At 42.2% G+C, this 25,842-nt stretch overlaps 1 protein-coding gene across 1 annotated transcript in view; it reads right to left on the bottom strand.

Annotated features, from left to right (window-relative positions):
* Positions 1-25,842, bottom strand: part of carhsp1 (calcium regulated heat stable protein 1) — a 51,266-nt gene that overhangs the window by 14,769 nt on the left and 10,655 nt on the right. Inside the window, exon 2 of the mRNA XM_037792198.1 lies at positions 2,882-3,037. Within this exon, the coding sequence (XP_037648126.1) occupies positions 2,882-2,951 (70 nt within the window). The 5' untranslated portion in view covers positions 2,952-3,037. The remainder of the gene's footprint in view (positions 1-2,881; positions 3,038-25,842) is intronic.

A 25,842-nucleotide genomic window follows, 5' to 3' on the forward strand; every position in this document is an offset into this window, starting at 1 on the left:
CTCACCAGCTCATTAGATTAGATAAAAGAAACAGTGCATAAGTATAGACTACAACTCAGGACCATCAGACTGTGGGAGTCTGCCATTTAAGATACATCTTGTCCTTTCCAAATATAAGGTACTAATTAGATCACACAGCCACACCCTGGGAGGTAAGAACAGTTGTTTCTTTCCATGACATAAGTAGTAGTTTTCTTGCTGTGATGGGGCAGTAAGAGATGAATTGCTGTTGGGCTATGGTGAGACCCACTAAAGACCCATTCTAGTCTTCTTTAGGGGGGTCCAGGGGGGCTTTAGGGGAGTACAGGAGGTCTTTAGGGGGGTCCAGGGGATCTTTAGGTGGATATAGCAGATCAACAGTAGATGTCACATAGAAGTGGTGTACATCATCTGAAAGATGGAAACCTGAAGATGAATTTGAGATGCAGCTCAGCACTGTGTGTCAAGTTGTTCTAGTTATTAATCAGAAATAAATATGAATTAATTAAAATAAATTGTGAAAGTGTATAAGGGTTTAGAACATTATGATAGAAGTATATGATGACCATCCCCAAGTTGTTGCAACAATTTTGGGTTGATACCATTTGTTCCACAGATTTGGTGCTAAATTTAACCATTTTTTACCACTGGAGAATTGATCAAAATGATCAATAATCCCTCCAAAATACCACATTCAGACACCGAGACCACCATAGAAAAAGCCATGCTGTGATTTGGGATCAAAAACTTTTGACATTTGGAGATTTCTGCAAGAATTACATTTTTCGGCGATCGAATGGCGAACACTTCTCTTCTGTACACTGCTCAGAAACCCCCTAATAGTCAATCTAGCTAGGAAAGCCATCCATCCTCTGAATGCTCCAGGTCTCTAGTTTGATCCATCCATCCTCTGAATGCTCTAGGTCTCTAGTCTGATCCATCCATCCTCTGAATGCTCTAGGTCTCTAGTCTGATCCATCCATCCTCTGAATGCTCTAGGTCTCTAGTCTGATCCATCCATCCTCTGAATGCTCTAGGTCTCTAGTTTGATCCATCCATCCTCTGAATGCTCTAGGTCTCTAGTTTGTGGCTATAAAGTTTCATGAGGCTGTGATTATCCTAGAGGTCACCACAGGTCATTTTATACAGGGAGGTCAATAAAATGTCTCCTATGGGGACTAACATCATCACACATGAATACAGTTGGGCTCATTGGATCCACCAGAGTCTCAGCTTTACAGTGAGACAATTTATGTAATTCAACACTGTTTAGGGACCCCAGTATGCAGAAATATTCAAACACATCATTTTAGAATAGGAAACGATAACACATTTATACAGCATGTGATTATCATATGTCTGTAAAGGGGAGACTGGTGGGTACTCATAGAACCCATCTACATTCACATATCTGGAGGTCAGAGGTCAAGGGACCCCATTGAAAATGACCATGACAGTTTTTCCTCGCCAAAATTTAGTGTAACTTCTTAGCGTTATTTAACGATCTTCCGACACATAGTTTTGTGTTGTTAATTCATTTGCAATAATAAATATATTTACATACATTTACAGTATTAAATGTTAATTTGCGATTAAATATTGAAATCATTGACAGCCCCAATTTATAGTGTGATAGTTTCTGATTTGATGCAAGTGGAACCTAAATATACTTAAAGGGACTGTTTGTAACTTCTTACACGTATAAATCACCCGGGTCGGTGTCCCATGAGCGCTCGCATATGCGCGCTCGTGTGTGTCTCCGCTGTTCAGACTCAGACTCCAACACAAACTACAATGAAGCACCAAAACCTCTTGGTTGTATCTAGTGAAGCCCGTCTGTTAAACAGTGTTGGCCGCGGTCGGAGGACGCGGGAGAGACCGTAGCTTTGGTCTCCAGGACCGGAGTCTCTGCTGTACTCCGCTCCTCTGCTCCTCTGCTCCTCTGCCTGTCTTCACTCAACTCGCTCCACCTCACGTGCATGCGCGCACACTCCACACTAGAGAGTTTGTGCAGAAATAACTGCTGCAGCTCCTCCAGACCAACAGAGGTTTCCCGTGTCTTGTGAAGTGACGGGGCTCCGCAGAGAGAAACGTTATCGTCTCCGACCAAAACTCCGGTGTCTCCCCTGTTCCCTCCGGCCGCGGTCGGGAGGCTGAGGCAGGAAAAGCCAACACTAGGATCAGCATTGATTCATGGAGAGACCTTCGTCTGGTCAGCTAACATTACTGCCAAGCAGCTGAAATATAGAGTGATATTGTGCTTTTAGCTGACGTGTGTCGCCTCACTGTGTTGAGCGATACTCATTCATGTCTATTTAGAGCGAGCAAGCGCGAGCCCGACGCTGACTTTCGTTGACTTAACGGCCACAGGTGTCGCTGTTAACAAGACATTCTGATTCTTACTAACAGTCCCTTTAAGTAGCCTACACGCATGAGATGCTTATGAAACTAATGTTGTACTTTAGTAAATGTATTAAATATGTACTATTTTGGTAGGCAAACGTAACCATGAACACATCAAGTAGAATCTCATTATATTTAATCATATCTTGAATATGTATTTGAACATAATACAGCTTTAGTTGACTTTCTGAAGAGATAAAGGGGTTGCTGAGGGATCTAAAGTTCAGTTTCAGTTGGTTTGTTTCTCTCGTTGTGTGCTTTTTTTTTGTTTATTTGGGAGTATGGGTGTGGAGGGAAGGGACGGGGGGGTATGAGAATACTCAGTGTACTGCTATGTTTGTCTGTTCATCCATTGGCGACTGCTGATTATTGTACACTCTCCCCAAACAAAAAGACGACAGATAAACTGATCTTCATGTGTAAAATCAGTGGAGTGCCCCTTTAAGGCAGGTTATGCTACAGTGCTGTACATTTGGTCAGCAGTCTCAGGATACTTTACCTGGTGACCCTGGAGAACGTGGGGATCCTGCAGAGGTCACCGGAGGGGTCCTGGCCCGAGATGACATCATGGAAGATGTAGAGTCAAAGGATGGAGAAGAAGGAGTGGGGGGAGGGAGGTCACTCAAAAGGGAGCACAGCAGAGGATGTTAAACACCTGGGGAGACGAGGACAGGAGGAGATGTTTAGAGTCTTGGAACTGATCGTAGTGACAAGCAAACATACTCACCAGCATCCGCTGCTTAATGCACCAGCACACACTAAAGTAAGAGTATCACTTAAAAACACATCTTTGTTCAGCTTCATCATCTCCTCCTCACTCCGAAAAACACAACACACACTGAATCAGTGACCCGCTGGAGCCATGCTCAGAACCCTCGTTACCGTGGCTACACTAGTTTGAGGAAAACAGTCTCCTCATTCACCTCAGCGTGGGACTTACATCATCAGTCATGATGATGCTATGAAGCTATGTCAACCAATTAGGGAAAGGCAAAAAAGAAAACCTCCATTGACTGAACTTTCCGTTACTCATATTGTTCAAAGAGAAGAGAAAAGTCATGAGGGGGCGAGGGGGAGAGGGGAGAGGGGGCTGTTAGACAAATATAATAAAAGGAAACGATGACCGAGGCACCAGGTTAGTGAGCTCCTGGACTCAATATGTCTCAGTAATTCAATGGTTGTTTAATAAAGGGGGGGCGGGGGAGGGATTTTCCATTTTCCAGGATTTCAAAAACATAATTTAAAGGAACAGTGTGCAACATTTCGGGGGATCTATTAATGGAATATAATATTCATAACTATGTTTTCATTAGTGTGCAATCACCTACAACTAAGAATCATTGTGTTTCCGTTAGCTTAGAATGAGTCCTTCATATCTCCATAGGGATTGGGCCCTCTTCATGGAGTCCTCCATGTTTCCACAGTAGCCCAGAACGGACAAACCCTTTCGCACGGTCAGCGTAGTTCTCCAACACGCTTGTGAAACTGTGGTAACTGCAGGTAGCGGCAGAGTGCGAAACCGTGGTACCGCCAGCCGCCGTCTGACTTCCGTTGCTCCTAAAGTAGTGGTATTATGGTATGGATGACCTCTGAGCAAGGCGATCAGCGTTACCACAGTCTTGAAAAGGGAGGAGTAAGCAGCAGGGTACTCAGTTGGTTGCAATCTTCAACCACAACACTAGATGCCACCAAATCCTATCATACTGTCCCTTTAAGACTATTACAGATACCATAAGTTAAATTCACAATTTCAGCAAAGCAAAGGAGGAAAACAGAGATAATTTAAGCACTTCATAAGGCTTAAGCAACTTTGATACTTTTTTTATTTAGAGGTTTTCTACTGTGTATATCTACTTTAGGTACGCCAATCTCGCTCTGTCAGTTTCTCAATTGGTCAACCAAATATGTGCAGAATTAACAGCATTCCCATCAGCCTCAGCTGTTCCCAGGAGGCTACCTCCAGGTCTGAGAAATGAAGCCAATGCAGAGGTGCCTTAAACTTGCATCCTCTCTAGCAGCCAGCAGGGGGCGACTCCTCTGCTTGTATAGACGTCTGATAGAAAATGAGCCTACTTCTCACTTCATTTATTCCCTCAGTTAACATTGTAAACATGAGTTGTACATTTTTATTCTTAATTTATTCTAACGTTTTATTTAATTCTTGTTATTATACTATTTGTCTCGCACCAACAAAGCCAAAGAAAATTCCTCGTGTATACCCCTTACACCTGGCAATAAACACCTTTCTGATTGTGATTCTGATTCTGATTCTGAGTTTATGGTCTCAATCACTAGTTTCAAGTCTTCTTCAATACAGCATGATGTTCATTTAGAGTCACATAGACCATAAAGCAGGGGATGCTTTAGGGCGGGGCTACCTTGTGATCGACAGGTCTCTACCACGGTGTTGTCCGGTCTGGGAGTTGTCCGTGTTTTCGTCTTACAACTTTATCCCTTTCACAGTGTGTTTTCACTTCATGAAAGTCAATTGTAACATTTTGGGCGCCTAAAAATGTCTTATTCAGTGTTGGGTTGTTCTTAGCTCCGCCCTCTCTGTCACTTCTGGTTGCAAAAACCAAGATGGCGACGGCCCAAATGCTGAACTCAAGGCTTCAAAATGGCAGTTCATAAACCAATGGTGACTACGTCCACTTCTTATATACAGTCTATGGCTGTACCATTAGTGCTAATTAGCAAATGGTAGCACGCAAACATGCTTAACTAAGATGGTGAACATAGTAATTATATTATGTATACATTATCCAGCTTAATACATGGCTACTTACTAAATAGATCAATAGTTTCACACAAAATATTGATTTAAAAATTATTTTATTGCTTCCGCTAAAAAAATAAAAAATAAAAATAGTCGCCTCGATTTACCGAGATCAGAGCTGCGTTCATAGCAACGCTCTGTTATTCACAGCAACGCTCTGTTATTCACAGCAGCGCTCTGTTATTCACAGCAACGCTCTGTTATTCACAGCAACGGTCTGCTCTAAAGAAATAACAGACTGTAGAATGCCGTAATTGACCAATCAGAATTGAGTATTCAACAAAGTTGTGTAATAAACCTGCTTTACATCACCATGTTAACATTGTCACTGTGAGCATGTTAGCATTTAGCTCAAAGCACCACTGTGCATAAGTACATGGCTGCAGACTCTTAGTGGTGTTCTAATTGATTTCACGATTCAAGCTGTGTATAGACTACAATTAGCTCCTTTAACGCTAACCTGTTTTTGTTAATTGTTTTCGCTAATTTGTGTTCGCTCATATAATTCATTAATTTTGCTAGCTTTTCATTTTATACATCAAGCTTGAAATGAACTGCCATCTGACTATGGAATGAAATTGAAGAAACAATAAAGTTTATAAGGAAATGTGTTTTCCAAGGTTTGTTTTCTTAAAGAGAACTGCTGTTACTTCCTGTGGCTGTCAGGTGGTGCACACAAAGCAGCACTAATAAGAGAACATATAGTCAGGCACAATTCAGTATTGATCAAAGTGAACAAAGGCAGATCAAGATGTTAACAGACTCTTGGAAGATCCCCAGAGTCACTGCTAAGTGTTAATCTCCTGAGCAGGGGTCTCATTTATAAAACAGTGCGTAGGATCCATACTAAAAATGTACATGCGCACAAAAGACGAAAATGGCGTGTGCCAAAAAAAAATCGGACTTATACAACTGCATACGCACACGTGCAGGCAATGTTTCCTTTATATATCACAGTCCACCTGGAAATGTGCGCACATGGATCCGCCTCATATTCCGCCCTCTACACACCATCATTCAGCCATGTTGATGGTGGTGAGACAGCGCTGATGAGATATGGAATAGTTATGGCTCACTAGCACAAATAACACTGCTGGTTTAAATGTTTATGATAAAGTGGATATAAGTTCACCACCTCACCGTCTGCGTCTCCAGTTCCCCCTACCTCGGTGCCTCCATAATGTGCGTACGCATGGGTCAAAGTTTCCGTACCGGTGCGCACAGATCTGTTTTTATAGATCACAACTGTTGAGTGGGAAGTGGCGTATGCACATTTCAGGCCCCGTTTTGTGCGTACGCAGCGGTTCTAGATGAGACCCCAGGTCTCTTATCTCTGCTGGGTCTGGGTGAGAGTTTTATTAAAGCTCAGTGTTCATACAGCTGCACACATTGGCAGCAGGAGCATGTTACAGTTTCAAAGCACAGAGCAGAGTGTCTGATCCATCTTAACCCAATAGACATGAAGATAATGCAATCACAGCCTCTCTGGACGCCATGCTTCCTGCTGGAGGAAAGCAGGGTTAGAGCTGGCAATCCATACACACACATTCACCCGTACATACACACCCGCATACACTTTTCAATGATTCATTTACACAGTGACAAGAACTCTAGCTAATGGGGATGTGAATCAACTCAAACACACTCAGGATTATTGATTTAGAATCACTGCAGAGATGTAAATAAAACAGGGAATACAAGGCGTGGAGAGAACATAGGTGGTTGAGAACAACAACAGGGAGGAAGAGAGGCTCTTTAGATGGAGCACAGAAGGGGGAGGGGAGAGAATGAAACAGAAAAGTGGAAGATAAGCAAGAGATAATGCCCGAGGGAGGCTTGGAAAACATGATAAGGTGAGTACAGATTCAGCCTGTGAAATCTTACTCTTCACTGCATGCTGCTTTAAAGGGTCATAATGATGGTTTGCCATGTTTTGGCCACCTAACTGCAAAACCCATAACCTTAATGGTTAATCGTTGTAAATAACTTTTATATTCCTGCTGATGATTTTCCCAAGCATACTATAACTTTTAGATAGATTTCCTGCTTTTCAAAGTTGATTTCAGTTTATCCCAGAATAGGTAAGGGAATCAACTCGCTTGAGGTTGTTTATCTTCACTTTAAACATTTTATCGCCTTCGTATTTTCAGTCAGGGAATTCATTGCAAACTGTCTTTGGTGGTGCGTTCAAGGATTGAGCTTCTACAAGGCACTCGTTACTAGGGCCGGGTATCGGTACTCGATGTATCCACATATGACGGTTCATATGATACCTTACCAAAAGTTATTTGTCATTTTTTGTGCGTTCACCTACGAATGTCCAGCAACCCCTGTCAATTTCCGCACGGTACATACATACATACGGTCTTTTGAAAATAAACTTTGTCTCCATAGGAAACAACTTGGTTAGGTATAGGCAACAAAACTACTCAGTAAGGTTCAAGAAAAGATCATGGTTTGGGTTAAAATAACTACAGAAGTGGCATTACTTACGTACAGATGTTAGGTGACAAATAAATCAACGTCTGGGTTAAAATAACTACAATAGTGGCGTTACTTTTACCAATAGGTTTCCTGTCCAACCAGGTGGGATAAGACTTTGGATCTCTGTTATGGGTCAATTAAAGACGCTTTTAAATCACTCCCTCTCCATCCTCTGCAGATCATAACTGTGTGTATCTTCTGCCCATTTACAAGACAGTTTTAAAGAGGGAAAAAGCACAAACCAAGGATGTGAAAGTGTGGACTGATGAATCTGTGCTCTCCCTACAGGAATGCTTTGACTGCACTGACTGGGATCTGTTTAAGCAGTCCTGTGATGACTTGGATGAACTTACTGATGTTACATGATCATGCTTGTTCCCAGTAAGAGGGTTCAAATATACCCCAATAATAAGACATGGGTCACCAAATCAGTTAAGTCTAGCATAAATGCCTTTCAACAGGGAGGAGCATCAGACTTACACTCAGCCACCAAGGAGCTTCAAATTGATATTTTGAAAGCAAAACGGAGCTATAACTCCGAACTGGAGAACAAGATGGCTGCTAATAACCTTGGGTCAGCTTGATCCAGCATGAAAACCAGTGCTGGCCTCCAGTACACAAAAAATAGCACAAACGTCACTTTAAATAGCTTTCATTCAGACACTGAATTTGCTAATGCTCTTAAATGATTTTAGAATTGTTTTGATATGTTTGATTTAAGAAAATACATTCAGGTAACTGAGCCTCAGACTTCAGGACAATCAGCACTTTCCTATAAACCCAAAGGATGTTGAAAAAGCTTTCTTCCGCACAAAAGTAAACCAGAGCCCTGGACCAGATAATATCTGCGGCCGTTTGCTAAAGTCTTGTGCAAAAGAATTGAGCCCAGTTTTTAATCATATTTTGAATCAATCTTTAGAAACACAGTATGTCCCCAAAGTGTGGAAGGATGCTGTTGTTGTCCCGGAGGAGTGGAGGATGCCACACTCACTCTGCTTAACCTGCTTTTAAACACCTGGAGGGAAACGGGTGTCATGCCCGGCTTTTATTCATTGACTTCTCCTCTGCTTGTAACACACACCCCACATTCTAACCCACAGGCTTTTAGAACATTTTGACTTAAGTAACAACCTTGTGGGCTGGATTTGAGACTTTTTAACCAACAGAACACAGAGAGTCAGAGTCAATGGGTTTTTATCAAACAAAGTGGGCTATTCAACTGGATCCTAACAAGGGTGCATGCTCTCATCTTAACATATCGCAACTTAACATATCTAAAAACCAAAGATATGATCATTGATTTTAGAAGACATGCCTGTAAACCTGAAGTCACAACCATTAAGGGTCAAACTGTTGAACATGGGCAATCATATAAATACCTCGGGACTATCATTGACGCTACACTGAACTTTGAGGCACATTGTGAAGCTGTGTTCTAGAAGGGGCACCAGCGCCTGTTCTGCTTAACGGAAGCTGTCCCACTTCCACATCGGAAAAACCATGGTGACGCTATTTTATCGTAATATCCTTCTCTCTAGTGTCATGGTTTGGTAATATGCCTCTGAAGGACAGAAATAGACTGAGTCAGATAGTTAAACGGTCCAGTCGGCTGATTGGTGAGTCACAGCTGAGTCTAGAGTCCCTGTATACCAGGCAGCTACAGCGGATAGCCAGCTACATCTCACACGATGACTCTCATCCTCTGTCTGGTGAGTTCCAGCTGAGTTTAGAGTCCCTGTATACCAGGCAGTTACAGCGGATAGCCAGCTACATCTCTCACGATGACTCTCATCCTCTGTCTGGTGAGTTCCAGCCTCTCCCATCTGGTCGGAGGTTTAGGGTCCCACGGTGTAGAACACAGCGCTACAGGAACAGCTTTGTTCCAGCTGCAATTGTTCATCTAAATAAGTAGCAACATTTGCATATATCTATGGAAATTGTTTTCCTATTGTCGTGTTATTGTGTCTTCTGTCCTGATATTTCAGTGGTTTCTTATGTTGTTCTTTTGGCCTTCTTGTTGCTGGTCCTGATATCAGTCAGCCTTTGAGTACTCTTTGTCATGTTTTTGGTGTGTCTGTCTTTTGTCTCTGCTCTACTGCTTCAATTATTGTCAATACGGATGCCATCCTCGATTTCTGCTGCAAAACAAATCTACCTACGTGTACAAATAAAGTCACCTGAACCTGAACCTGAACCTGAACCTTGCTTAAGTACATAAGTTGCATAACAAATAGGTCAACATCTGGGTTAAAATAACTACGGAAGTGGTGTTACTTAAGTACGGAAGTTACATGACAATGAAATCAACGCTCACTTTTGGTTCCGCATGGGACACGAGCACCGGTCTCCTGGGCGAAAGTTTGGTGTTTTGGTCACTCACCTGTCCACCGTGACCTCATCTCTACCTGGCGTTTGTCGCCCTTTATATTTCCTAGTTTAACGATTACGTGGATTAAATACGCATGTGCAGTCAAACGATGCCTGCAATCGATCCTTTTTGTGCCCAGATGTAGAAAGAAATACTATTTGTATGGTTTTGCTGGCAGCCAATCACCGCAAGCCTTCTTTGATTTAATGCGACGTGTGATTGGCCCATGAGCAGCAGCTCCAACCCATACACAGCCGGGATCGCCTGCCTGCACATGGCTCTGAATACGGAGACGGCAACAGTGCTGACAGAGCTAACAGTTTTAATCTGGGGGGGAGTGGAGGGTGGGCGATGAAAGGCAGCAGGTTGTAGTAAGCAGCAGTAAAAACCGTTAAAAAACATGCTAAACATGCACGGTGGAATAAGAAAAGCTGAGTCATTGAAGGTGTAAAACAGGAAGAGATAAAAGAGCAGGAGTATGGAAGATAAGGACAGGTGAAAGGAGGTCAGACATGATAACATGCCTGTGTGCGTTTGTAGAAGTAACCACCTACAGTAAAATGTGTATTCCCCCCCCCCCTGCCACTACACACACACACACACTAATCTGTTTAGGAAACTCATACAAAAGGAGTTCAAACCACAGCCGCTCCGTTGACGTAAGAACTGAGGACTAATTTTCCTCTTGGGGAACATTCAGTACAAGTTAAGTTACAGTCTGCCCCCGCAAGGCTTTCAGCAACACTGTTCAACTTCAATGCCTCCAGTCACAACTACATGTGCTCTTTGGATTGAAACCTACTTCATTTTTGATCATTTATTCAGAACTAGCGCAGTGCCCATTTGGACGATTGCTTGACCTCTGCCAATGCTGCGTGCATATTTCTCGAGAACCGCCAATCCAAACAACTTTACACTTCCTTGGGTCCTCAGCAATACACCCACCAAGTGGGAAGTCGATTGGATGAACGGTTGTCGAGAAACACCAAGGACAGACAGACAGACAGACAGAGATCTGATCTTGGTCTTATGAAGTACATTAATGTACGAGGACCTGTAGATTATATAGAGTGCTGCAGCGATGACGTATTTTTGTAGGCCAACCAGGAAGTTAGCATCGCCCTAGTTCCCTTGGGTTTTGGATTATTGCAGAAAATAACCTCTGTGGCAAACAAACGTTTTGTTCAGCAAGATAATCTTCACAAATGAACACCACTTTTATGATTTTTGAAGTGTGAATGCAATCGCTAGAAGTAAAAAGCTAATGTTGGCTATAAACAGACTACATCACAGAGAGCGAGTATACACGAGGCTGTAGAGGCAGGCGAGTCAGCGTGATGACGTTTAGTACTCTCATTTAGACACTTGTTTTAAGACACATAAGGCTACAAAATTCACGAGTGGAATATTTACTGATGTATTTTATGTCGTAGAACAAAACGTTAAAATCTCTTCAGCTTGTGTTAACCACAGCTAGCACAGTTAAAAACTCATTCTAAAAACCCATTGACTTCCAGACGAGGGAACGGGAAGTGATGAAATGCTAACTCATTTCCCGGTTTTAGGACTCATTCTTGTAGCACTCTATGGCTTTGGTGTCAAAGCTGAACGCAAAAGGGCCTATTTGGCAATATTTGGGATTTAAACCCTATGCTAATAGGGAACCTGATAACGTTAATGAGGCAATCTGTAACGTTTTGTTATGAAGCCGTGTGGAGGATGGAACAAAACCAGGTTGCAGCGAAAGCCATCCAACATTAAAGATCTAAGTAAGCGCTCTACAAATATTGAGCGCCATCGACAAATATCTAACACCAGTGTTGTCACGAGTTTCTTAACTGGTAGGAAAACGTCCTCACCATGGCAGCCCTGATATGGATAGAGTACGCCAAATTATATTTTAGCTCCACACTGACATTTATGAAATTTCTAGGGCTGCCCCCTCTTAGTTCATTAGTCAACTAATCGCTCGTTTTTGTCTTAGTCGATTAAGATTTCTTTAGTTGATTAGTCATTTCTTTAATGCTTTTTCATGCTGAATGACTTGTTCCAAGAAACTTGTGAGCACATCTCTGGTAAATACCTGATTTAAAGTGGTGCTTTTGTGTGATTTGTTTTGTGGAGAGACTCAGTTTTGATGATACAACACACTTGTGAGTGTTAGTCGACTTAGAATTTCTTTAGTCGAGGACAGCCCTAGAAATTTCATATCAATATTAATCATATACTTTTTCATAAAGGTTTATTTTCTATCTGAATGTGAGTTCAAAAATGAATTGTGGAAGGCAAAATGTTTGGAGCATTAATTATTTTTCAGTTCAAAATGGACCTTAAATGGATATTTGTATTTAATACTCTTATCAACATGGGAGTGGACAAATATGCTGCTTTATGTAAATGTATGTATATATTTATTATTGTAAATCAATGAACAACACAAAACAATGACAGATAATGTCCAGAAACCCTCACAGGTACTGCATTTAGCATAAAACAATGTGCTCCAATCATAACATGGCAAACTGCAGCCCAACAGGCAACAACAGCTGTCAGTGTGTCAGTGTGCTGACTTGACTATGACTTGCCCCAAACTGCATGTGATTATCATAAAGTGGGCATGTCTGTAAAGGGGAGACTCGTGGGTACCCATAGAACCTATTTACATTCACTGATCTGGAGGTCAAAGGTCAAGGGACCCCTTTGAAGATGGACCTGACAGTTTTTCCTCTCCAAAATAGGTTTTCTAGTTTCACATACCAGCATCTTCACTCTAGCTTTAAAACTGAGCCACTACAATCTAATAACCACAAGTAAAGAAAATAGCGGCGTTAAAACAAATTTGCGTCCCACCCCGCAGACATACACAGACACACACACACACACACACACACACACACACACACACACACACACACTGGACTAGACTTGTGTCCTATGGAATTTTCCATGATAGTGCTCTCCAATCACCACACCACCCAGGGACCCTGCTGATGCAGCAAATACCAGCCCAGTTGGGCGCGCGCGCGCACGCACACTCGCACACACACACACACACACACACACACACACACGGATAGATTAGCTCCTAGGCCAACACACACACTAGCCATGTGATGAGGCCATTATACTGTCCAACCACAGTCTCTGGATAACACATTTCATGAAGCCATGCAGACTCCATTCACTGGTGTACAATTTCAGTCTGGCACTCTCTGCTGATCTCTGGATCCATTCATCTAAAGCTGCATTCACAGAGAAAGGAATGTCATTTGTAAAGGCATAGATTGGCATTTCTATAGCAGTAAGGGTATGTGTTGCTACTTTGTACTATGGATTTATGGAACACAGTAATGTGAGAGTAATCGACCTACTGCCAGTTTACAAAATCTACATTCTCTGTCCTAAACACAGAGATCTTCTGCCACGCAGGATTTGTGTTGCATGTAGCAGCTACAGAAGTTTTTAATTCAAATAAAAAGTACAAATAAAAAATAAAAAGTAGACTGGTACAACTGATAGTGTGAGAAATGACACAGACAAATTGCTAGTGCTGGTGACTAGAAAGTTTTTCACCATGCTTCTGACTGAATCCCTATATTAGTCTTAATTGACTGTTAAAGGGGTTTTTAGATTTCACAACAAGACTTCTACTTGAGGGAGACTTGGTTATACAATAACAAACTGACCGGTTCAAGCAAAAGGTAAAGGTAAAGGTAAAAGGTTTGATTTCTCTGTGGGGTCCTTTCTTATAATGTTGTCAGACACTGATAATATCAATCTGAGCCTGTCAGTGGCAACAACAAGCACTTTTAGTGGACGTACATTGACAGTGTCAAATATATATTATATTAATATAATAATAAAGGATTACATTACAGCCCGTTTCATGGCTGCCGGTTACAGCATTCTCCCTCAATACTGGATCAATTTCAAAAAGTGTTGTCCCCATTAGTCACTTAGACACAAAAACATTTGAAAATAGGGTCCAGGTTGAATTAGAGTTACCACCTCATGGTTGTATGCCTTCCCCAACCAGTCATGAACAGACATGTATGTACAGTTTACATACATGTCTGTCCAAAATGTCATCACTTCATCATTTTATTCTATTGGACATTTCTCTGAAATTCTCATAATTAGTAAATTCATTCTTGAGTTATGGCCAATACGTGTTTTGTGAGGTCACAGTGACCTTTGACCATCAAAATCTAATCAGTGTATCTTTGAGCCCAAGTGAACGTTTGTGCCAAATTCGAAGAAATTCCCTCCAGGTGTTCCGGAGATATCACATTCACGAGAATTGGACAGACGTGAGGTCAGAGTGACCTTTGACCACCAAAATCTAATCAGTTCATACTCGAGTCCAAGTCGATTTTTCCCTTCAGGCGTTCCTGAGCGGCTCACGTTCCTTATCACATTCACAAAAATGGACTGGATAGACGGACCCGAAAAAAGAATGCCTCTGGCTACCGCAGTCGCCGGTACGGAGGCAAAACAATATCAAAGTTACCCTTTAAGTGATCACTTTCAGTCGTATCTGAGCTGTGTGATGTCACTGCTGATGCCAACCAAACATGTCCTACTGCTGAGTAACCCAAACTCCATATACGGCAGTTTTTCTCCAATAAAAAATGGACTAGACTAGAGCTGAGTTTCCAGCAAATGTTGCGGGGGACTTTTAGTCCCAGGAACACACTAAACGCAGTAAACACACTAAATGCAGTAAACACACTAAACGCAGTAAACACACTGCAGCCTGAAGTTCAGTGTGCATCTAAAAAACACACTGGAAAAACATTTATGTTTTTCTCACTTTGACGATATTTACTGCTCCATATATTTACCAAAGCATGTTGGGTGGAATGAAATGAAACTAAGAACATCTGTCTCCACAGTTAATCATCTGTTGAGTGTTTGAGGGTTATTTATTTGTGTTTTAGAATGTTAACGCTATGAAACAATCAGGAAATAACTTTTCTTTCTCTCATTCACAGCAATGACACGCTACGTCTCTCTCTCTTCTACTACTCGCCCTCTCAATCTCTCTCTTTTTCACTCTGTCTTTTTTTAAATGAGCAGAGCCTAACTTTACTTTTAATGTCATAAAACAAAGAGAAATGCTCTCTCCTCGTCCTAAATCGATACTACAGTACTTCTTTGTTTTATGAATGAAGCGGTACACAAATTGAGGCAGCAGTTCAGCGATGGTCATCCCTGCAAATTCCACCCAAAGATCCGGTACTTTCAGAAAGTATTACCCCCCCGACCAGGGCCTTTTTGGGTGGTAAGGCCCGTAAAATGTCCTCGGAACTTAATTCAAACCCTGGTCCCTGCTGTCAAAACGCAATGAGTTCCTCAAAAGGTTCCTAGATGTGGGGGAGAGTTCCTGCGGTGGAAACGGGGCTCAATGGTTCAAGCAGAGGTACGGCTGGAATGGTCGAGGTTGCTCATGGCTCTGCTGAGTGCAAATACTGGATCTATTTAAAATAAACTCAAGCTTTGTCAATTATGCACCTCAAAAGCAAGATTCCCTAGAGAGTTTTAAACTTTATTATCTGTGTGTTTTGCTGTATTTTTGTCCAGCTGTGATTGTTGCTCGACCACTGGCTGTCTGACTTGGAGCATAAAGCAAACGGCCAACATGGATGTCATAAAAAGGATTAATTTGGTAGCTTCATTCAGTTAAAAGGTTTAAAGTCTCAGGTAATGTAGAGCATAGCTGCTAAAATATAAAAAATATGAAAACAAAACCTGGTATGGTTCTTCAAAGTTCAAGGGGCTCCAATTTTACACATTGAAGGAACAGTGTGTAGCATTTTGGGGATAGATGGAATAGAATTTTCATAACTATGTTTACATTTGGGCTAGGACTATACACCTATCTCCCAATTCAATACTATCACGATACTTGGGTGCTGATTCGATATGTATTGCGATTTTTAAGTTTTGCGATTCTACAAGTATTACATTTGATTTTACGATTTATTGCTATTTCTGTTAACTTTTTTAACACTAGACCATGGGAAAAAGTTGAATCATACACTCCTAGGGACTTTTACTTTGGAAAATATCTCAATTGATACTGTAAAAATACTTGATTTTGTGCCTGAATTTAGTCAGAGATGTCCTGAAGTCAAATATATCAGTCATTGTCAGACAATATGTATAAATGTTTTTCCAGCAACCAAAAAATCAAAGAATAAAGATATTTCCCTCACAGATTAGTGGTATTTCCTTTTTAATTGATAAGGGACATGTAATGTTTTATACTTCTGGTAAATATAATCCAATCAATCTTATTTCCATAGTTGTATTTTGTAGATACAGTTCCCTTTTTTAACACCTTATTTTGAAAAACGGACATAGTCACACGTGTATACTTCCGCTAACTTTGCCAAGTCCATCGCTAGCTCTCCAGTCAGCTCTGTTCTCTTTATCCATCCATGGTCAGCTCCATTGGGGCCGTTTCAATACAGACAGCAGAAATGTCAGTATCTGGGTGCTCTGCAGTTGTAGCGTCGGCACATTTGACCACGGAGACGAGAGCGACGGCCGGCTCCACCGCCACGTTACCGCCATACGGTGACGTTTCCTATCCGTGACAGAGTTAGCATGCAGCTTTAGCTCTGCTCTGTCTAGCTCTGCTTTTCCTGTCAATGTGTGAAACCCAAAGTGTTTCCATCCTTTACTGGATGTGTAGTGTTTACCACGCTGGATATAACATGGGAAGGTGCAGGTCGTATCCACGCTGACCCTCCGCCTCCTTCTGTTGCTCCTAAAGTAGTGTTATTCTGGTAAGGATGGCCTCTGAGTGAGGCGAATGGCGTTACCGTGGTTTTCCCCTCGACGGTTCACGTTACCACAGTCTTGGAAAGGATGGAGTGAGTGGAGGGGTTCTAGTGGTGTGGTTCCCCAACCACACCACTAGATACCCCCAAATCTGACACACTGTACCTTTAAGTTCACACTTAATGTTTATTCTTATTATCAATTTATCTGGTCTATAATCAAAATAACCATTTGATACATAAAATGTCGGAAAATAGAGGAAAAGCTGATAAAAACCTCCAGCACATTTTCACATGTGCACTGCACTGAATTTGAGCCTCTGTAGCTGTTGTTAAGCATTTAAAACCATTGAAGTGGTCGGGGTTGTTAACAGCTCAAGGCAGCTTATTGAGGAGTATGCCCTGACACAAAGAACGAGAGAAGCTGCTTTAGACACATTATGCAGCCAGTGTTGAGCACTGAAGGCAGAAAGCATTAACCTTAAACACAGACAGCCTATTACATTGAGCTCTGTGTGTGCCTGGAAGTCAGTGTGGGTGTGTGTGTGTGGTGCTGTGAGTGCAAGGCTAAATGTAATATGCATGTGTGTGTGCGACAGAAAGCGATGGTCCTGATCCTACAATTTGATGACTCACCCTCCGACCTCACATCTCCCGTATTTCAATCATGCACACATTCATGACGGCTGAATATGCACACTGTGGTCCATTCACCCCAGCAGCCTCCTTCCCCGGACTTGTTTACGTGAGGAGCACTAGTGTCGTGTCCATTTACATGTACTGTTCCAGATCATCCGGATCCTGCTCTTTCCAAATTGAAATCAAATGGGGGGAATGTTACTGTACGTCTTAGCTACTGTGAATGTGATATTTTGTAAGAGTTGCGTCATCGACTCTTCCACTGAAAGTTACCTGCTCATGAAGTCGCCCAACGACACCAGATTATATCACATGCCATACAGGATGTTTGAGGCTGACTGAGTCACCAATTCTGTTGATTTTAAGGTTACCTTAGTCTTAAAATTCACAATCTGAAAATGTAGTAGTGTTATGGTTTGTTGTGGGGGGGGGGTTCTTTGCTTCTTTGCTTTGCTACTCATTCTTGGGGACGGGTCTAATTACTGGTGATCTATGCTTCAGGCGATTAACTGATTTTGTGTTATTTCCTGTCGTTGACGCATGTTTTCGGCTTCGTTAACATCACCTATTTGTTTCGTGTCAGAATTAACTTTAGCCTTGCCCCGTTTGGAACCGTCTCATCTACTACATGGCCAAATGTGGTTCAAAACAACATTTTGTTACCTTGTTTGTCCACAACAGCTCTTTACATTTAAGGTTGTTGTGACTGTTGCCAGTCAAAGTTTCTCAATCAGCTTCTTATGTTGCGTTGACACCAAGAATCAAGCTAATTTTCTCCTAGATCACGACAACTTTTCTTTCCCCCATCAACCATGGAAGAACAAACCACTGTTGCTGCTTTCTACATGTTATGGAAGTCCCAGATATGTCGGAAAGCAAATCGGCTTTGTGTCTGGGTCCATAACCTCAACCGGTGGCTCCCAGTGAAATGGCACTGTATGTGAATAAAGCTCAGCGAAATTCACAGACTGTATCTAGCAGGCCACACGCCGCTATGTGAAAAAAAACAGATTGTGCTGTGATTTAATTGCAATAAACAGATCAACAGGATGCTGAAATAACTACATCATAATATAGATTTGTAAAAAGTCTGAATTCATGCTTTGTCAGGTCTGTCCACAAGATGACAAGCAAACAACTATTAATCAGTGCCAGGCTATGCAGCTGCTCCATCAACACTCAACTTAAAGTCATGTAGGCATAAATACGGCAGCAACGTTTCTGTTTATACCGTAGACAGTCTGTGGTTTCTACACATACATTTAAAGTCCATTTTAAGAGTTTCGTTTTGTCTGTGTACAGATGAGATGTACTGTCGTAGCTCTGGGTGACCACAGACTAGGGATGGAACGATTCAGGTATAAAGTCTGAACCGTTCGGTTTGCTAGTCACGGTTCGGGTCGTGTATGAATTGTTCGGTTCATTTGAAATAAGTTATGAGGCCGATTGTGTATTTTTTTGTCGAAATCAAGGCCTATGGAAGGAGGCTGGGACACGTGTGGACATGAGTTCAATGGGGTTTAACACATGAGCAGTGTAACTGAAGCTGCGGTCGTGCGTTGCTATTAGCTCAATTTCGGCGAGTGCAGACCAGATTTTACTGCACATGTGTTGATGAAGCGTGACCCAGCCACCTTCACGGATGAAGTGCAGAGTGCGGCTGTCACCGGCGAGTGGACACGTTAAAGTCCAATAAGAGGATCCACCAGCATCGTTTGGCTCTGCTGTATGGGAGCATTACGGATTTAGTGTTACCCTGAAAATTATGGTGGATAAAACGGTGTCTGTGTGAGCACTGTGCAGCACGTGTGGTTGATGCTAGCGGCAACACTCCGGTGTGTCCGTCGATAGCACAAGGAGGAGAGAGTCGGGTAGGAAAGAGCAGCTCCTTCTCCCCGCAGCATTTAAACAGCCTCTACATGCAGACTCAGACTCAGACAGGGTAAAGACACAACTACAGCATCGGGGAGGTTTATAGTGAAAGATATGCAGCCTTATGCAGTCGTGGAGGACGCTGGATTTCAGCATATGATTAACGTAACATTACTTGTGCTATAATATTCCCTCTCGCCGACACTTAAGCAACACAGTAATTCCAGCAGCACAATCCCTGTAATGTGTTTTATATTTATTAATTATTGTTAAATAACACAGTGGTACAGAAATCCAACCGTATTCCTCCAAATACTGCACTGTTAGAGTAGAAAAACTCATCTTTCAATTAAGAGATGATAATCAGGGAATTGACACATACTGTATGTTATACTGTTCTTTTTTTTTTTAGTATAATTCTGGTTGAGCTTATGCTTCAATATATGTTGATGGCCTTAGTCTATAATTACATCATATTTATAGGAAAATAACAAAGCTGCACTTTTTGTTTGCACTAATGACTGTAGAAGACCTTTTCTTTCAGTTCAGATTTGACAGTGAAGAAGAGTTGATGTTCCTTATGGAAGCCATACTTTTGTTAAGGCAAACATTTGTTAACTTATTTTTGTCAAATAAATGAAAAGCATGTTGAAATCAGAACATGACCTCCTCGCTGTGACATAAATGAACCGAACCGAACCCAAAACCGTGATATGAACCCAACCGTGAATTTTGTGAACCGTTCCACTCCTACCACAGACAGATACAAGATTTATTTCCTCCATTTCTGTTTTAACAACGTCAGGACGTCAGTGACGACAGGAAGAGAATCTCAATGCTGATAGGCTTTCACAACACGCCAATTTCTCACTTGAGTTGAATAATGTGAATTTTCGGGTGTTTGCATCATCCGCGCCATTCGCGTTGTATTCGCATGTATTGGCCTCTTTGCATTGACTTTGTATGTAATTATGCGAAAAGTGTGTTTTGCGCTTGGTGTGACTGCGCCATAAGTCTGAGTGATGGGGTCATATGCATGCTGTATATAAGAAGTGGACATATGCACCGTGATGTCACCTATTGTTTTGTGGACTACCGTTTTAAAGCCTCAAGTTTTGCATTTTGGCCTGCGCCATCTTGTTTTTTGCAACCAGAAGTGACAGGAGAGGGTGGAGCTAAGGACAACCGAATGCAAAATGTTAGAATTAACTTTCATGAGCTGCAAACACACAGTTAAAGGGTTAAAGTTCTAAGACAGAAACACGGACAACTCCCAGACCGGACAATGTCGTGGCAGCTACCTGTCAATCACAAGGTAGCCCCGCCCTAAAGCATCCCCTGCTTTATGGTCTATTTGACTCTAAATGGGACCATAATTTACTAAATGAAGCTCATGCTGTATTGAAGAAGACTTGAAACTAGAGATTGAGACCATAAACTCATGTTTACAATGTTTACTGAGGGAATAAATCAAGTGAGAAGTAGGATCATTTTCTATCAGACTTCTATACAATCAATTGGCGGAGGTAATAAATAATAACTAATATGTTATAATATTGTTTCTGACCTTTTACCATAAATGTTGCTTATTTAGTCATCAATATATAGTCTATGGATGAGGAGGATTCATTTCATACATCAAAATGAAAAGATGAAGTTGATTTGAACAGATGATTTATTCAGTGTAGAGTAGGTGTGGAGTCAAAGCATGGCCTTTCATCAAACTATTTTTTGCCTCATCTTTTGTTATTAATTATAATTATTATTAATTAAGTTCATGGAAATTAAACCCCTTTCAGCCGACTTGAAACAAAGCTAAATAATTCCTGTTGGCGGCGCACACAAAGAGACAAGCACTTCAGCACACTTGTATGAATCTCTTTGGGCTTCAAACCGGCTTTTTGTCTTAAAGCTGAAATTCATAATAGCTGTTAATTATCATATCCTTCTTTTATCCAGTTTGTATGGTGGAGTATTTTAGAACATGCAGTTGGAGACAGTCTCTCTACTCCTCAGTCAGGACTTGCCAGTTGATCAGTTTGTTGAATTACACCTGTCCGAGTTGACAATGGCCGTGTTACCATTCACATATTTACATGCTCATTTGAAGCATTAGAGAAGTTGTATGGAAACAGCAAAATTTGATAAAACTTCCTCAATTGCGCATAAAAGTTTTTACGCTCGCTTGAGGTGAAAACTCAAGCGAGCGTCTGCCTTTGTCGAAAAATAGTTTATGCATTAATTGGGATCTGGAAACATCTTTGCCGAATAAATTTTGACGTAGCGAACATTTATCTTGCATGACTGATCAGCTGTTTCGGCAGACGGCTTCTACTTCGCCATTATTCCCATGACGTGTGAATGCTTGTCTTTGTGTCCGGACAGCATGAAACACGGCCAATACTAGCTGACATGAAAGAACAATTAAAATTTGCCCAATTGAAACAAATTCCCGAAGACCTCTCTCCATTTCTCTATTGTAGGTCAGCCAAGGCGACTTGTTTTGTTTCCAGTTTGCAACCTCTACTTCTTCTACTCTGTTCACTGGCGGATTACACCTACAGTATGTGTAGAGCATAGCCTATAACACCAACTTCTGACAAAACTACGCAGCCTAGTTTATGCGTTCCAAACCAGTTGATGGAAATGCGGCTAATTTTGCATTCAAGTTACCTGGTCAGTCAATGGCATTCTCCTCCCACCCTCTCCCTGTTTTCCTCATTCTGACAGTTCCACCCTCTCCTCAGGGTGTCACAAACAAACATGATGATCACCACTTCCTGAATACAGCAGGAAGAAGGAAGCAGCCATATCAGAGAGGGGAAATGATTTACTGTAGCCGCTGAGGGTGCCATTTGGTTGTTTTGAGGCTCTCTTAAAGCCCCTTTGTGTAGAATTATACTGAGAAAAGATATCTGGTCACATCAATGCATCCTGAGAAAGGTACTATGTAATCAATGTCACTACAGCAATACATTACTGGATTCAGTTTAATAAATCAAGTTCATGGAAGAAGTTTGTCTGTGGCAGATGTCACTCAGCTATTGGAAGGATGGTAAAAGGTAAATGGACTTGCATTTATATAGCACTTTTCTAGTCTTCCGACCACTCAAAGCTCTTTACACTACATGTCAGTATTCACCCATTCACACACATGTTCATACACTGATGGCAGAGGCTGCTAAGGTGCCAACTTTGCCCATCAGAATCTAATCTAAATACTCATTCACACACCGATGGCTATGCCTTCGGGAAGCATTTTGGGTTAAGTGTCTTGCCCAAACCAGAGTTGGGGATTGTTGGAAAGACCAACCCAGACGGTTTTCGTGAGTTTTATTTTGTTTCTGGCCAGTTTGAACGACGTGTGTTTTACGATGCTCCGTCGCACACACACTCAAAGACAAACACACACACATACACACACCTGCACGAATATATCGGCAATTGTCGGTTGTTAGGCTGACGATGGACGTTTGGAAAATTTGAACATATTGCCCAACCCTAGCTTACACTGCTATCTCATCAATCGGTACATTTTACAGCAGTTCATTTGTTGAAATTAATTTTAGTGAACCCATTTCGCCATTAACGGGCACATATACTTCTACTTCAGTTAATACCATTCACCAGAAGTCAGCAAGAGATTTTACATATACTGTAGGTGGAGAAAGATGAATGTGGAAGACCCTTTATAAATGTATTAGTTTTAGGACTTTTAGCACTCAAAATTGAACATGTCTCATAAGTACACGTCAAATACATTTTTCCCAAAGATGGTTTCTGTCATTTCAGGTTGTTCTTATCAAGCAAGTGTTCATTTTTCTGATCAGTTTGGTTTTAATGAGTTATTTGACGCTATAAAAAGGGGTTGAGACGTCATGATTGGCAGCTGTGAACTCTCACTGACGAGCTGCGGCCGTGCTCGGCTCGCGATTGGTTCGGGTGTGTGCCATCGATACCGCGGCTCCACCGCCCGATCACTACTGCACAGACTCTGGCTCCAAATGACGTCAAAACATAAAGATGGCAGCTCCCATATCCAGGATATTTTGGCTTCACTTCTGTACACTGGGAGGGAGTGGAGATGTGTCCTCCATCTTTATATACAGTCTATGGTTCAAGCAAGTGGGGCAAGGGCGGCTAATAGCTGACGATGCTAAATGTCTGGATTCAATCTGTGATAACTGAATATGCACCCAGGACCACTTTACCACCAGCTGATGTTAGCTGGTGAGGCAGCAGAGACACGGTGAATGACCAGAACAAGAATATACTGGTGTATGGGAAGAGTGACAGAGCAAAAACACAGAGTTGAGGCAAAGAACAAGAACAGGACACAGAGAGAAAAGATGAAAGAGAGAGATATATGGTCCCTTCAATAGGACACCTGTTACAGCAGCATCAACAACAGAGCTTCCCATCAGGCAATGGACCCAGCTGTCTAGTTAAAAATGACAATGGCCCCTCTCTTCTCCTCCGTATAGCGTTGGCCAAAAATGAGACAAGATACTAATGTTCCTAACTGAACCTCGAATGCACAGATGAGCACCATTTACAGTCATTTTAGTTGTACCACTTTTATACTCGTGACCAAAAATAACAGATATACTAGAAGCGTCCATGTGTCATTTGAACTTTTTACTTTTAAAACTTGCTTTACTGATTTTCAAAATGTCCAAACAAGCCTCCCAGTTACATTTTCCTACAGTGGTGATGGGTTGTGAAATCACTGCCTTTTCTCTTATATGTCCAAAAAATCATCACTTCATCATTTTATCCTATTAGACATGTGTGAAAGTATCATACTTAACATATAAATTATTGAGTTATGGCCAAAAAAATTGTTTTATGAGGTCACAGTGACCTTTGACCACCAAAGAAATTCGCTCCAGGCATTTCTGAGATATGGTGTACACGAAAATGGAACGAATGGACGGACAGACAGATGGACGGACGGACATATGTACGTACGGATGTGCGGATGGACAACCCAAAAACAGAATTTTGCCTATGGCTGTCGCCAAATCAGTCAGATTCATACAACGTAGGAATGGACAAAAAGGATTGTGACTTAATGTCATAGACACAAACATAACTTTACACAAAACACTAAAACAATGAGCTCTCAGGTTTCTTATTCCTACTGTATGGTACCCCTCCTTCACCTGTCCAGGGTGTACCCCTCCTCTACCTGTCCAGGGTGTACCCCCCCTCCTCTACCTGTCCAGGGTGTACCCCCCCTCCTTCACCTGTCCAGGGTGTACCCCTCCTCTACCTGTCCAGGGTGTACCCCCCCTCCTTCACCTGTCCAGGGTGTACCCCCCCCCTCCTTCACCTGTCCAGCGTGTACCCCTCCTTCACCTGTCCAGGGTGTACCCCCCCCTCCTTCACCTGTCCAGCGTGTACCCCTCCTTCACCTGTGCAGGGTGTACCCCCCCTCCCTCACCTGTCCAGAGTGTACCCCCCCTCCTTCACCTGTCCGGGGTGTACCCCCCCTCCCCTACCTGTCCAGGGTGTACCCCCCCTCCTTCACCTGTCCAGAGTGTACCCCCCCTCCTTTACCTGTCCAGGGTGTACCCCCCCTCCTTCACCTGTCCGGGGTGTACCCCCCCTCCTCTACCTGTCCAGGGTGTACCCCCCCTCCTTCACCTGTCCAGGGTGTACCCCCCCTCCTCTACCTGTCCAGGGTGTACCCCCCCTCCTTCACCTGTCCCCCTGGGTTGAAGTTCAAAAGATCTTAAAGCAGCAGTTAGTAGAAAGTTGTTTTGTTTTTTTAAAACAGTCACTATATCGTGATAGTAGTGTATGAGACAGATAATCTGAAAAACATCCTGTTCCTCCAGTGCTCCTAATGGCATCTACAAGATTTCACAGACCGGAGGAAAACAACCAATCAGAGCTGATCTGGAGTCTGCCGTCTCTGAGCAGCTGTCAATCACTCACCAACTCTGATCAAACAGTCAAACTAGGCAGCGCTGATCAAATATGAATCAATACTCTGTTACTGTAATGTCTATTTCTCTCCTCAGATGTTCTCAGAATCATCTTGTAGTGTACGGTTTAGCTGTACAATGAGAAAGTTTGTGACCCGGCAACCATGTTGAGATCTGTTGAGGAAATACCAAACACCGCCCACCAGCCGGAGCACAGCCAATAGGAACTCTCTCTCTCTGAAATGACCTGTGATTGGTCAAAGTCTCCCGTCACGGGCTAGATATTCTAAAGCCTGAAAACAGAGACATGAGGAGGTGCAGAAGTCTAGTTTTCTCTCAGAACACTTGAATTACAATATGCTGAAAGGTTATTATGGGATTTTTGCCCTATGATGCCAAAAACATACTGCCTACTGCTGCTTTAAAGGGGACATATCATGAAAAACTCCCCTTTTCAGTGCATGTGCACATCCATCTGGGTATCTGGACTTCCTACCAACCCACAAACTGTGAAATAAGACAACCAGTCAGTTTTTTATGGGCTGCCTAGATCAGAAAATGTGATTCAACAAACCATTCAGATTTGGTTCCCCTTCCTAT

The sequence above is a fragment of the Sebastes umbrosus genome, chromosome 14 (assembly GCF_015220745.1).
Source record: "Sebastes umbrosus isolate fSebUmb1 chromosome 14, fSebUmb1.pri, whole genome shotgun sequence".
NCBI lineage: Eukaryota > Metazoa > Chordata > Actinopteri > Perciformes > Sebastidae > Sebastes > Sebastes umbrosus.